This window comes from Corythoichthys intestinalis, chromosome 16 (genome assembly GCF_030265065.1).
Source record: "Corythoichthys intestinalis isolate RoL2023-P3 chromosome 16, ASM3026506v1, whole genome shotgun sequence".
Lineage (NCBI taxonomy): Eukaryota > Metazoa > Chordata > Actinopteri > Syngnathiformes > Syngnathidae > Corythoichthys > Corythoichthys intestinalis.
In genome coordinates this window covers 17,900,655-17,916,032 of record NC_080410.1, presented here as the reverse complement: position 1 = coordinate 17,916,032, position 15,378 = coordinate 17,900,655, and the positions used below count along the sequence as shown (strand labels likewise).

The window sequence follows — 15,378 nt, the reverse complement described above, 5'->3', positions numbered from 1 at the left end:
TTACATTGCTTGGAACGCTTTGAGGTCGTAACTGGAACCATCCGAGTGGGATAAGTGCGACTTCCCACCTTCCTCGAATGCAGCAAAAGTGTTCGGGTTGGTTTTTCTATTGTGTCAATAATTGACGATTTATATGAAGAACAGTTTCATGATTTAGAGAAAGGAACTTACAACATCAGTACTGATGTCAAAAGCAAGCAAGCAAGCAAAAATAAATGATTTTTTTTTTGTAAAGTTTTGGAAATGAACAGTGATGGGCCCTGATATTTGATGTCTGAGTGACAGGTGTGCGTACAAGTTTGCTCTTTTTTTAACTTTCCCATTTAATTGTCAATAATCATCTCTGTGTGTGAGATCATCAATCGGCTTTACATACGCATTTTCAAAACGGCACTTTTAAGCTATGCATTACTACGAATCTCAAGAACAACTGTCACACTTTTAAACAGGCATTTTACAGGAGCGCATGGCTCTGGGCGTGCATTTTGACTCATCAGCCAATCATATAGTGAGAATAATCGAACGTCACTGTCAAGCGCAGGCACCCTGAGCGGGTTGTGCACCCAGTACGGATAGTGCACGTACACCGGAAGACAACACACCCTTCCACTCGAAGCAATGTCGTTTTTTTGTTCCCTGTACATTTTATTTTGCAGTTTTATTCACGGTTTTTCTTGTATATTTATTTTTTTTCTCTTGTATTTCTTGTACGTTTGCTGTTTTTTACATGTTTAACTGATTGTATGACACTGCTTGTCAATAATAAAATAAAAATTAAAAACTCAAAGCAATGGCGTCCATGCGTTTTTTTCTTTTGTTTGAAAAGGCACAAAAACATGAAAATAAAATATATTTATATTGAAAATATTATAAAAACAGTAAATTAAAGCCACTGATCAGCCATGTTTGCTGTTTTGAATGCTTACTAGCATCGACTGCGCACGCCCACAGTGACGTGTGAGGGGTGCTGATGTCATCGGAGCAAGAGCGTTCCATGCATAGCAATTCTTGCAATCGAATTATTCCTCTTTGGAGGTCGGAATCAAAAATTTGTGTCTTCGCCTTCCGTTTTGTAAACAGCCCATTAAAGCTTTGAGCCATAATGCAAAACACAACTCCAATTTCCATTGCGATGACTATTGACTATGCTGTTACTTCATAGGCAACCTTATTGTTAAAATTCACAGGATTGCTTATCAAATGTGGAATCATATTTTCACCAGAGCACTGACAACGAAATAACATGAAAATAATGAACATGCTACATGATTATATCAGGTTTCCCACTGCTGAGAACAAATCAAATGTAGGTGACATGCACGGGATTGTTCAGTTGGTGCTAATTGTGCTGTATGCATGAATACTATCCATTTGGCTGCAAAAATTCAGTGAATATCAAAGCAGCGCATCGGCATCTTTTGACCTTCCAGTCGCCCTCCATTCAAATGCTGCAGGTGTGACGGCCCACTGAACAATGAGCAAAAAGCACGTGCCATAACCCAATTCTACCCTCAGTTTTTCCCTAACAGGGTTGAGCAGGGATATATTACACAATGCTTTACTAAGCTGAACAACACGCTGTTTGTGTGATGTGTGACTCCGTGTAGTCTCAGTAGTCATATATATGAGGGAAAAGAGAAAGCACTTTCCTTTGCCAAGTAGTAAAACATGTCGTGCAATATTTACAGCCCTCTGTCTTGATATCCATCTCTACATTCTCTTAGCCTGCAGTGAATATTAGCCCTAAGCTATTTCCCTCCACAGTTTCATATTCTTTGATTTTGTTTTCTAGTAGCTCTGTTAAACCTTTATAGGGCAAGTGACTATTTTGGGCAATTTAAAAAAAAAAAAAAAACTTTACCTCATACAGAGCTGCCGTTCACATCTGTGTACATCGCATAATTAAAATGAATAAAAAGAGAAATACACACTGGTTATGGGTCCCAATAACACTCTGAAGTTGATGAATAAGGAGTAAAATAGCATTAATCACAGAAGAGCTGTGCAATATGACTTTTATGTTTATCTTTTCTCTGCCTTTTTTATGTAATATACTCTTATGTTGCTTAGTAGTGTTGTCTACATGAATCAAAATAAATTTTAAAAATCTAAATTAAACATTTTAAATACATAAAAGGAATAATTGCAGTTTTATCTTTTTTTATTTATTTAATTTATATTTTCGCCTTTTGCCAGTCCAAATGGATTGGACGTCTCGAGCTGTCAATGGCAGCCAATGAATTTAAGGATTGCACTAATCCATTTTGATTGAGAGGGGTGAATGAACAATGTTTTAAACGTATTGGTGATGTATTTTCAATATGTCAATGAATATTTTCAATATAACTTGTCATTTTTCCCTTGTTTTAGGAAAAATACAACTGATTCTGTCAAATGCGTACATAATTTTGTATTAAAACGATTGAAAGCCCATGAATCAAATCATATCATGGCAGACTTTGTAATATAGGCATATTTTGTATCGTTGTCCCAAAAAATCTATGTACTCTACATTGTATTGTGTGTCATTAAAATGGGGATTTATATGCCTATTAATATATATATATATATATATATATATATATATTTTTTTTTTTTTATTTTTTATTTTTTTTAAACGGTGTTTAAAAAAAAAAAAAAAAAGTTTCTGAGATATATCACGATATTATGTGACGCAATTCTCTAATCGGTTCAAAATCCATCTGTATCTATCCTTACTCGTGTTTTGGGGGGAAATAAACAATACAGTGGCTGCACTGTTCATTATTGACATGCTATACATCCTTTAAGTATTTTTTTTTTTCATATTTAGAATCCTGCATTGAACTCATTTGCTCCCAAAAACGTATAAATACATTCTATTTTTAATTGTTTCAGTGTCCCAAAGACATATTGATACATCTTTTACGTTTTTTTTTTTTTCACAAGAGACATCTCTAGGTTCTGATTCAACCTAGCTCCAAAGCACAATGCTGAAAATCCATTTAAAAGCACTAAAACTGGCCACTGGAGGGCAGTCGCGCATTTGGTAAGACCCCCCAACCCGATTCAACGGAACGAACGGCCTGGCCGCATGGCCGGGGCGCCGGCGGAAGACGACCGAATGGACGTCCAAGATGCCAGGCGGCGGACGACCAAGCAGAACAACCAGGAGGATGCCCGGGATGCCAGGCACTGGACAACCGAGCAGAACGACCGGGACTATCAGTGCAGCGGACGATGCCGTTGAGTCCGTGCTGCTTGCCAAGCAGAGCCCGCGCCACCGTGCTTAGCCACTCGCGTCCCCCACACCCTACAGTGTCCCGCGACTCAGCCAGAAACGCGGGGAACTCCGCCACGAGGCAGTGGTCACCACAAAAGAAAGACAAAAAAAAATCCATCTTTAGGAGACAGGCAGTAATGAGGGAAAAGTTTACCCTGGCTGTCGCAGCCACAACAGCGTCATATCTCAGTTCAATAGTTTAGTCATGTGTAAATAAATTGTTACTTTGCTATCAAAAGCTCTATTTGTCTTGTTGTTTATGTTATTTTGTAAAAGGAAAACATTCTTCAGATGTTTGGGATGTAACTAAAGCAAAAATTAGCTGTGTTAAAGTCAAAGTTATGTTTGAAATGTATGCGTTTACAAAAAGCTCATTTTCTCAGTTTTCTCATCAGAAATTGGAAAATTGCTTAAACTAAGCTATTTTCTAATGCTGATTTCTAAAGAATGGAAAAAGATATGAACTAACTTCTTTTCCTGCTGAAAGAAGAGAGTCTAATCTTTCCTTTGGTGGGTTCCATGTTTATATAGAAATAGGACAGAATTTTCTGTGGGCCTTGCAAAATCAGTCAAAATCCAGTAAAACGGCCAGGAGCGATGGGGATTGCACCGGTGAAAATGGCTGGGAGTGAATAAGTTAAGCAAGCAGGTTTGGATTGAAAATGGTTTGCACTAAAGCAGGTTTGCACTAAAAAAGAGAATATGTTATAACCAAAGCCATATGTTGTTCAAACATAAAGCAAAAACATGTTACTTAAGTGCTGGATGAGGTTTTAGGAATAAATTGATATAAATAAAAATAAACTTTTATGTGAATTTCGTTTTGTTTTTTTCTACAGTAATATACAAATATCGTAATATTCGTGGAGTGTAGTATCGGGATTAATCGGATCAAAATGAATCGTCACCTTTGAATTGTGACACGAATTGTATGGCTAAATATGAGGCAATACACACCCCTAATATATAATAAATATAATGTGTATATCAATATATTTTATTTTATTATTTTTTTTTTTTTTTCAATTTTATAAATAACCTTAAGATCGTTTGTAATGGACTTTTGACACAAACCACCTGAATAAAAATCATTACAGAAGATCTTTTTTTGTCTTCATACCAGGGTGCGAAATGCTAGATTGTTATGTTACTATAATTACAGTATATTGGAATGAAATTAAATGGAAAATTGAGATGAACATGTCCAAACAACTGCTATCTTTACGTCATCACAGCCACAAGCTGCTCACATGAAACCTCTCAAAAGGAAATATATGGACAGATGTATAGTGCCACTAAAATCATGATAGTAGAGCATTAGCCCTTAAGGTCACGCACAAATTGTACATTAAATGGGAGTTTGAACTTTAGTTAAGTGGGATTTGGGCTTATCCTCCAACCACAGAGGCAAAACTACTCAAACAATAAAGCTTTTACTTGACTGGGACCAGAGGAAATACAGGGGGAGGAGGGGAAGAAAGAGGTGATCTGAGAATGACTTCTGACAAGCAAGAGTAGCAGTGAGGGCAAGGATGAGATCTGTGTATGTTTGTGGAAGGGGGTGGGGGGAGGGCATATATAGGGAGAAGAAAATGATGGAACTCACCCATCTGTATCCTGGAAGTTGACATTCACTTTCTTTGCAGACCCAAGCAACTCTGAAAAACACGGGGAAAATCAATTACTCTTTGTAGCATTTAATGCATAATAAATTGATGACGGATGTCTTAGCCACTGTTTATTTTACAATAAGTGTACTTAAAGCCAGGTTCAAAAAGGTAACATTGTTTATTTTAAGAAATTTTCATTAAGAAGCTAAATGTCACATCCACACTAAAAAAAAAAAATAAATAAATAAACTTCCTATTAGATATGCTCATCGCAGATCTCACGTAGACATAAGTCAAATTCTTTAGTTTTGTTAGCTCGTCGAATTGATTTGAACTGTGGATGTGGCAGCAAGTGAATGACTGCTCATTTGCTCCCAGCACTCTCAGGGCAAATAAATTGGATTTCTTCTAGCAGTGTTGCATAAATTACTTTTGAAAAGTAAAGAGATATGCCGTCATTTTTGGACTAAAAGCTGCAACTTTTTTCATTCATTTTGAATCCTGTGGCTTATAGTCCAGTGCGGCTTATTTGTTGATTTATTTGGGTTAATAGGCAACATATGCCTCCTGGCATGCATTGCAGCGTTACAGATGTAAATAACAATCAAAAAAGTCTTTTAGCGCCCCTGTCAAATAAAGTGTTACCAAATCCCATAACTAGCAATTAATAAAACAACTGAAACAGTAACTGAATAAATAATTAGCAAAGAACATGAATTTTGATTGTTATTTACACCTGTAGCGCAGCAATGCATGCTAGGAGGCATGTTGGACAACAACAGTGTTGACAGCAGGTAGCAGAAGGGGTTGACTGTCTCTCCCAAGGGAGCAGTGATGGCCAAATGAAGCTTCTTGAAGCAATAAAGCTTTGCAGCCAATTGGTTCAAAGCTTCATGGTGGTTCACTTGGTCTCATAAGAGTTGGATGATGCTGCTGTCAAATAAAGTGTTACCGATTCATATCTTTGGTGTAGATATCTCATAATACAGTGAGGACAGCTCTGGCTTATTGTCCATTGCGGCTTATCTATGAACAAATGCCGTTTTCTTGTCACATTTGGTGGGTGGTGGCTTATAGTCAGTTGCTCCTTATAGTGTGAAAATTACAGTAGTTACTTCTCTTAAAAAGTTACGAATTAGCAGTTATTCAATTATGAAAGTAACTACTAAAAGTTCCTTTACTTTAAAAAAAGATACATTACTACTGTATATCTACGATTTAAATGATTTTAAAATTTTTGTATTTTCACCCTGAAAATTCACAACTCTCAGTGTCATACACACTTGCCATTGAAGCGTGTGTTAGTGTTCGTTCAACCGGAGTTTTAATGTTTGTGCGTAAACTGGGTTTGTGTGTCTGTGTTTAGTACAGACATACTAGTAAGAGCCACCTTACTCTGTCAGATGGTCTCTGGTCATGCTAGAGTGAGAAGAACCATGCAGACTCCAAGGCTAGTATGAGAGCACAAAGCTGTCAACAGCACAGATAGCTGATAGACTCACGTGCCTCGACGCTGCAGGGGGCGACATTTGGATCACGTAACACATGGGTAACGCTCGTACAATAACTACAGGGCCATTATAGAATGAGAAAATGTAAAGCGTTATGTTAGAAGTTAAAGTAAAAATTAGTAAATGTAAGAGCGCTAGTTCCAACACTGTCTACTAGTAATAAACTGTCAGACCCCGGGCTCGGCAAGTGTGTGGGTGTGTCTGTCATCCCATTACAGGACCAGCACCTGACGGATGGAGCAACGGCAGGTGTAAACAATCATCATCAACAGCCTACATAAGCCAGCCAGTGCACCACGTCTCTTTCAGTCCATTGATGTCGCCTCTCGTCAATTGATACCTTCGGCCAGGCTCTCCACGCCAAGAGCCCCCCTGTCCTGTATTAATTATTGACATTCTATCCTTGCCATATTACATGCTTACTTTGGGGTTTTCTGCCCACGAACGTAACATAAACTCATTTAAATTAAGAGCAGAAGGAAAGAGCCACATGATTGGATGTCTAGTATTATGGTCAAGTAACTTGTCAGCTTGAGTGTTCTTAACTCATTTTTATCAAGTTAATATTGTGAACTTGATTAAATGAGGAGAATTACCTTGCATGATCAAGTTTGTGGGCCATACTTCAATTCCTGAGTCATAAGTCGCTGTTATTTCCTCGGGTATAAACATCCAGTTCATAATATTAAGACGACGCATACAAATTTGCTGTCAAAACAATCAAACTATAGTAAGCACTTTCAGAAAAAGAAACAACATTAAGACTAAATACATGCAAACAAAGCTGCATGAAACACCCATTTTGGCCTTATGTATTATTCCCCCCAGCTAACTGGCACTGTTGATGATCTAAAAACTGACCTATTTTTTATAATGCTCTTTGGTCAAATTAACTTGACTCAACTTTCAATAACACTACACTCAGTATACAGATGGTGTTGCATTATTACTATTAACAAATCTGCATTTGCATTTAATCTTGCATATTCGAATACATTTTGCACTTGAGCACAAACAAACACTACAGACCCTGTGGCATGTACTACGAACGGCGTTCAACCTCCCCAGAAGTAACCCAGGATACCAGCAGGAAACCGGGGTTGACAAAACTTGGTTACCTAGTTTGAGGGTCAATCGGTGCTCCAACGCTGATTATGAGGTTGATTTGTTGAGCTTGTGTTAACCCAATCAGAGTTACTGCGCGTTCACATAAAAGGGGGCGGATAGCAGAGTGAAACACAACTTTTGCCAAAGGCACGTGCACCTTATTTCACAAACGAGAAATGCACGATAATTAGGCAGAGTTATGAAGAGTTTAAATACACCCTCACCCCGAAATCCAACACCCAACTTGTGTGTTGACCAATCCACTGTCTCTTGTGTCACCCACCTGTGCCGCATTGTCTCATTACCCCTTGTCTGTGTATATAAGCTCCCAGGTTCTTTTCAGTCCTTGTTGTGTCATTGTTGATTTGTTGTCTATTCCTGCGTCAAACCCCTCGTGTTTATGTTCCTCAGTTACCAAGTAAGTTTTCATACTTTTTTTTTTTTTTATCCCTTGGTCTTTTGTTTGAACCTCTATTTTTGTTAACTATTATTAAAGCATTTTTTTCATACTTTTTTTTTTTTATCCCTTGGTCTTTTGTTTGAACCTCTATTTTTGTTAACTATTATTAAAGCATTTTTGAGTTCCCCGACAACCTGCCTTGCCTTTTGTTTTCCCTGCATTTGGGGCCACCCGCCTCTGAAACGTGACAAGTACTAAAGTCAAGCTAATAAACAACCACAGCATCAGCTATATTGAGGTTATTTTACTATGGGGACTATTACAACATCTACGCAATAATGCCGTCTTTATAAAAATAAAAATAAAAATGCATGTGGCATCTGTTAAGCAGCCAGCAACCACAACCTTTTCATCTCTAAGGGCATAGCAACTAGCCGTGAGTTAATTGTGCACCGTGAAAGGAAATTTTACAAGGAAATTAGACAAGTGAATCACTGGTAACATGAAAGCAGCTGTTGACAAGAACAGTATTTCCATCAGAGGATTAAGGGACAATCATAAATTTATAAAACTAAATATATACGGCGGAAAACACAGACAAGACTGAAAAAGCAGTTTCTGCTCTTGCACACCTCTTTAAAAGAAATTGCTGTATTTTAAGCCAAAACAACTGTTGTGTTTGACAGAACAATATGTCTATATGCTGCCAAAGCAGATTCTTGGCGCATGAAGCCCACGAACTATTTTTAATTTGTCCGTTTTACCCTGGAAACCCCCGTTTACAGACGTCGCGCAACCGCTTTTGTTTCAACCCAGCCATAAAACGAAGGTAATTAATTATGTTTATTATTCAAAATGTCTGTCATTTTTAGCTTAGAATCATTAATTGATGTCTAATTTTTCATTAAAAAAAAAACGACTTTATAAAATTATTCACTCGCATATTATAAACTTTTGAACAAATTACGTCACATTGAAAAAAATGGCGTCCGTAAAAAAGTCACGGATATCTACCTCATAATTATCACTAAATTGTATGGGTTTTTCTTTTGTTACTGTCGCATTTTCCCCACTATGTTAGATGATAAATAATCGATCCAAACAAAGAAAAATTGGGGGAAAAAAAGTTAGGGTAAATATATGAAAAAGAAAATCTCGACCACTCCTTGATATCTGCGATTTCTGCATCGCGACCCTTGTTATATGACCATGTTTCACCCATAAAATCCCCCAAAAATCCAGCTGTGGCCATTCACAGCTCTGTCTTGACACTCAGTGATACATGTGACATGGAGTTTTTGGATTGAAACAAGGTAAGTACGCGATAATATCTCGTTAAAGTCATGGCGTGTGTAATTCTGTTCTCGCGTGCTCTCACCTTCAGATAGGGTTTTGCTGTTTAAAAACATTTATTTAAAAAAAAAAAAAAAAAAGCCCTCCTGTCCAAACTTTTTCTTCCCCCAGAAAATTGAGATTGAGAATTTTGGAATTTGGTCAAATTTGGGGTGTCAGAGCGGAACTTCAAGTCACCTGAGTGTTTTCCGCCATATATTAACTCATTGGGTGCAGCTGACGACAATAAACGTCCAATCCATTTGAACTGGGAGGGTTGCCAGCAGTGACAAACTCATTTCAATTCACGTTTATCGTCGTAAATAGCACTGAAAGAGTTTTAAACAGGTTTCCGTAAGCCATACAGACAACATGTTATGCATAAATGAGAGTCAACAACCAAACAAGATAAATTGTGGTGATCCGAAAAGGACAGTGACAAAGACATGAACATGGCATGAACTGGTCGTGCAACTAAAGTATTGTACTAAACCACAGCAAATGGACATAAATGCATAAATTTAAATTCTATTATTAAACTGCTAAAAACATCCCATGTTTTGAGGTCTCCAAGTTCACGTTCAATTTTTGTAAATATGAATTAATTCCACAAGCAAGTCCTTTGACTTTTTAATTGCTTGTATAAAATATACACTCACCGGCCACTTTATTAGGTACACCTGTCCAACTGCTCGTTAACCCTTAATTTCTAATCAGCCAATCACATGGCGGCAACTCGGTGCATTTAGGCATGTAGACATGGTTTAAGACAATCTCCTGCAGTTCAAACCGAGCATCAGTATGGGGAAGAAAGGTGATTTCAGTGACTTTGAACGTGGCATGGTTGTTGGTGCCAGAAGGGCTGCTCTGAGTATTTCAGAAACTGCTGCTCTACTGGGATTTCCATGCACAACCATCTCTAGGGTTTACAGAGAATGGTCCGAAAAAGAAAAAATATCCAGTGAGCGGCAGTCCTGTGGGGGGCGGAAATGCCTTGTTGATGCCAGAGGTCAGAGGAGAATGGCCAGACTGGTTCGAGCTGATAGAAAGGAAACAGTGACTCAAATAACCACCCGTTACAACCAAGGTAGGCAGAAGAGCATCTCTGAACGCACTGTACGTCGAACTTTGAGGCAGATGGGCTACAGCAGCAGAAGACCACGCCGGGTGCCACTCCTTTCAGCACAAGCTCATCGAAATTGGACAATAGAAGATTGGAAAAATGCTGCCTGGTCTGATGAGCCTCGATTTCTGCTGCGACATTCGGATGGTAGGGTCAAAATTTGGCATCAACAACATGAAAGCATGGATCCATCATGCCTTGTATCAACGGTTCAGGCTAGTGGTGGTGGTGTAATGGTGTGGGGAATATTTTCTTGGCACTCTTTGGGCCCCTTGGTACCAATTGAGGATCGTTGGAACGCCACAGCCTACCTGAGTATTGTTGCTGACCATGTCCATCCCTTTATGACCACAATGTACCCAACTTCTGATGGCTACTTTCAGCAGGATAATGTGCCATGTCATAAAGCTGGAATCATCTCAGACTGGTTTTTTGAACATGACAATGAGTTCACTGTACTCAAATGGCCTCCACAGTCACCAGATCTCAATCCAATAGAGCATCTTTGGAATGTGGTGGAACGGGAGATTTGCATCATGGATGTGCAGCCGACAAATCTGCACCAACTGTGTGATGCCATCATGTCAATATGGACCAAACTCTGTGAGCAATGCTTCCAGCACCTTGTTCAATCTATGCCATGAAGAATTGAGGCAGTTCTGAAGGCAAAAGGGGGTCCAACCCGTTACTAGCGTGATGTACCTAATAAAGTGGCCGGTGAGTGTAGTTGGGTCTATGGTTTTGAGCGTCTAGCCAACCTTGAAATATATCAAAAACAACAAAGTAAACCAAGTACATTGTGGTTTTGTTGCCTAAATCTGAAATATGTCAGCGATTGAGGTATTCCTAACCTTTTCCAAGTCACATCTACAACTACAGCAAAGCTCCTGATAACCAGCCTAACTCAAATTATCGCTATGGAAGCAAGGATTGTTGTTAATTGTTACACTGCGACAAAATATAAATTATCCTCCTAAATGTTGTTCAAGTTGATTGTTAAAGCAATTTGGTAGATAAGATCTTTCCAAATAAAGACCAAATTCACTGGTTGCAGTGGAGCATCACAGGCCTACTCGATATTGAAAAAAAATTACCCTCGCAGAGTAGGGATGTTGAATTTTGAAGAAACGGGGGGAGGAATATTGATGTGGAAGTTAGTCATACAAAATATTAGAGTGCAAGGTTGAAAGACTTGTTTTTCATAATTACACAAAAGCCGAAGTCAACTTTTGAAGACAACACTACGTTTTAGTTTTGTTCAATGGGTACAAGCCCATTTGAATAATTTTACACATACTGTATGCTCTGTACTCTAGCTACAAAACCTACAGCCTGTTACTTCATCCGTTCCCTCTAAGTTTCTGCCCTTGTCCTCTCTCTCTGGCAGGGTGAATGGAAAATAGTGTGCTGCACTCTGGAAAGCTGAAAGTAGACATGTTGTGTTAGCCATGATCAAGTCTGTCCCTTTCCTCTGACTATTCATTCATCTTTCCGCCACCTTTATTTTCCATTTTCCCCCTCAAGGTTTGCAAACTTGAAAGTTAATATCCTTTATTTTTCTCTCCCTTTAGCTGACTCAGTTTTACTGCCATCGCAATACATAGATGAAAGCATTTTTGAAGACTCACTGATGTTATCTGTACCAAGTGTAAAAAATAAGTATGTAAGGTACAGTGTGTAGCTAGCTCATTGGCTGCCACTGACATAAATAAATGTCCAATCCATTTGAATTGGAAGGGCTTAGGGAGGGATTAGATGTCTACTAGTGACAAACTCATTTAAATTTACAGTGATGTGAATATGAAACACCACTAATTCGTTAATTCACTGCCATCCCTACAAGTTCAAATAGATTGGTCTATTGCTATCGTACTATAAGGCGCACCTGACTACAAGCCGCCACCTACCAAATTTGACATGATAACAGCATTTGTTCATAGATAAACCGCACTGGACTATAAACTTCAGCTGTCCTCACTGTACTATGGGATATTTACACCAAAAGATATTAAATGGTAACACTTTATTTGACAGCGGCATCATCCGACTGTCTTAAGACCAAATGAACCAATTGGCTGCAAAGCTTTATTGTTTCAATAAGCTTCATTTGGCCATCGCTGCTCCCTTGGGAGAAACAGTCAACCTCTTCTGCTACCTGCTGTCAACACTGTTGATGTCCAACAGGCCTCCTAGTATGCATTGCTGCGCTACAGGTGTAAATAACAATCAAAATTCATGTTCTTTGCTAATTATTTATTCAGTTACTGTTTCAGTTGTTTTATTAATTGCTAGTTATGGTATTTGGTAACACTTTATTTGACAGGGGCGCTAAAAGACTGTCATAAGACCATTATATTGTCCGTCATATCATTTTGTGTCATCCGGCAAATTATCTCACTTTTGAATTGATGTAAAAGATCCAAACTGGACATAAATGGAGTTAGTGACATAATTTGCCGGATGATACTTAATGACATCTGTCATAAGCATTCATTAATGGCCATCATAAGGACAAGTCATATTTAGGACAGTCTTATGGCAGTCTTATGGTGCTGCTGTCAAATAAAGTGTTACCTACTAACCCAAATAAATCAGCAAATAAGCCTCATTGGACTATAAGCCGCAGGATTCAAAATGAGGGAAAAAAGTAAAGACTTTTAGTCCAAAAATTACAGTAGTAACGGTGAGAATGAGGTAAGTTTCTCCACCTGCGTGCTAGCCTCTGTGTGTAGTGCAAAATTTGTTTATCCATGCCTGCGCCCTTTCCATGTCTGCCCTCATAAAAGGACCTGACTGCCCTACATGACTCATGTCATCGAATAAGGGAAGAGGCTGCGTACGAAGCATCATATAAGGACAGTGTCAGAGAGGATGAGTCCTTGGCCAATAATTATCCGGTTCTGAGAATGATATACACAGACTACAATAATATATACAATGTTATGTTTAATGCAGGCACATGCACAAACATATCCATATCCAAATCTAACACCATAATAGGTTTCAGTGATTTATAAACATGTTTCAACAGTATTTCACTAAAAAGCTTTGGATAAATCATTTGTTTGGACACGTGCCTAATTTTATTAGATCAACTTCATACTTTTTAGCAAGAACATCATGAACAGATTGCAAACACAATTCATCAGTATTTGGTGACACACCTATAATGACGTTTAGATGTTTTTATATTCCATTACATACCCATTTAACTAGCTACGCCTTCATTAAATGTTTCTTTATAATTGGGATTAGTGTGTCACGATACACAAATAACCCCTTAGACACAAAATTTAAATCAACCAGTGTGTACGAAGAAGCAGGACTATTTAGATCAACCAGTGTGTACGTAGAAGCAGGACTAAAAAAAATAAAGTTCAAACGGTTTGATAGATGAAACAACATGACAGAGACTCAGTGTCCCGCCAAGTAGTGAGACCAGCCAGATATGGAGTTGAGTGGGGATTTGGGGATCAGTTTCTATCCCAGTACAAGTGAAACCAGGTCAAGATACCAAGAAGGAGAAAAATAATATTTACACCACTTGACTACAGTACATTGTGTGGGTTCACAAGACATGGTTACATCCACCATTATTCTTATGATATTCTTAACAGCTGTGTAGTTAAGACAGACGTTTCACAATTTATTTTGTTAAGCACTTGGTTACACCGTATTCACGTTGCACATGTACAGGTCCTTCTAAAAAAATTTGCATATTTTGATAGTTTATTATTTTCTGTAATGTACTGATAAGATTGGACTTTCATATATTTTAGATTAATTACACACAACTGAAGTAGTTCAAGCCTTTTATTGTTTTAATATTGATGATTTTGGCAAAAAAGTAAAGAAAAACAAAAATCCCTATCTCAAAAAAATTTGCATATCATAAAAAAGTACTCTAAAGAAGCTACCTACCTAATCATCTGAATCAACGAATTAACTCAAAACACCTGCGAAAGATTCCTGAGACTTTTAAAAACCTGGTTCAAAACCGCAATCATGGGCAAGACTGCCGACCTGACTGCTGTCCAGAAGGCCATCATTGACACCTTCAAGCGAGTGAATAGGCTGTTACCAGAGTGCTGTATCAAGGCACCTCAGTGGGAAGTCTGTGGGAAGGAAGTGTGGCAGAAAAAGCTGCACAACCAGAAGTGGTGACCACACCTTGAGAAAGATTGTGGAGAAGGGCCTATTCCAGACTTTGGAGGACCTGCAGAAACAGTGGACTGAGTCTGGAGTGGAAACATCCAGAGCCACAGTGCACAGGCATGTGCTGGAAATAGGCTACAGGTGCCGCATCCCCCAGGTCAAGTCACTTTTGAACCTGAAACAGCGGCAGAAGCGCCTGACCTGGGCTACAGAGAAGCAGCACTGGACTGTTGCTCAGTGGTCCAAAGTACTTTTTTCAGATGAAAGCAAATTTTGCATGTCATTCGGAAATCAAGGTGCCAGAGTTTGAAGGAAGACTGGGGAGAAGGAAATGCCAAAATGCCCTAAGTCCAGTGTCAAGTACCCATGATGGTCTGGGGTGCCGTGTCAGCTGCTGGTGTTGGTCTACTGTGTTTTATCAAGGGCAGGGTCAATGCAGCTAGCTAACAGAAGATTATAGAGCACTTCATGCTTCTATCTGGCGAAAAGCTTTATGGAGATGAGGATTTCATTTTTCAGCACAACCTGGCACCTGCTCACAGTGCCAAAACCACTGGTAAATGGTTTACTGACCATGGCATTACTTTGCTCAGTTGGCCTGCCAACTCTCCTGACCTGACCCCATAGAGAATCTGTAGGATATTGTGAAGAGGAAGTTGAGATGAGAGACACCAGACCCAACACTGTGGATGAGCTTAAGGCCGCTATTGAAGCATCCTGGGCCTCCATAACACCTCAGCAGTGCCACAGGCTGATTGCCTAAAATACTAAATAAATACTAATACTAAAAAAAATACTATTTGGAAATATCGCATCCTTCTGCCATCTCCACATGGAAGACAACATAAAGAAATGGCCGAGATTGACCACAAGTAAAA

The 15,378-nt window shown here is 38.7% G+C and overlaps 1 protein-coding gene across 6 annotated transcripts in view; it reads right to left on the bottom strand.

Moving 5' to 3' along the window:
• caskin1 (CASK interacting protein 1) overlaps positions 1 to 15,378 on the bottom strand; it is a 136,608-nt gene that overhangs the window by 72,323 nt on the left and 48,907 nt on the right. For all 6 annotated transcript variants that reach the window (XM_057861268.1, XM_057861270.1, XM_057861269.1 and 3 more), the window contains exon 2: positions 4,869 to 4,920. In XM_057861268.1, the coding sequence (XP_057717251.1) occupies positions 4,869 to 4,920 (52 nt within the window). The remainder of the gene's footprint in view (positions 1 to 4,868; positions 4,921 to 15,378) is intronic.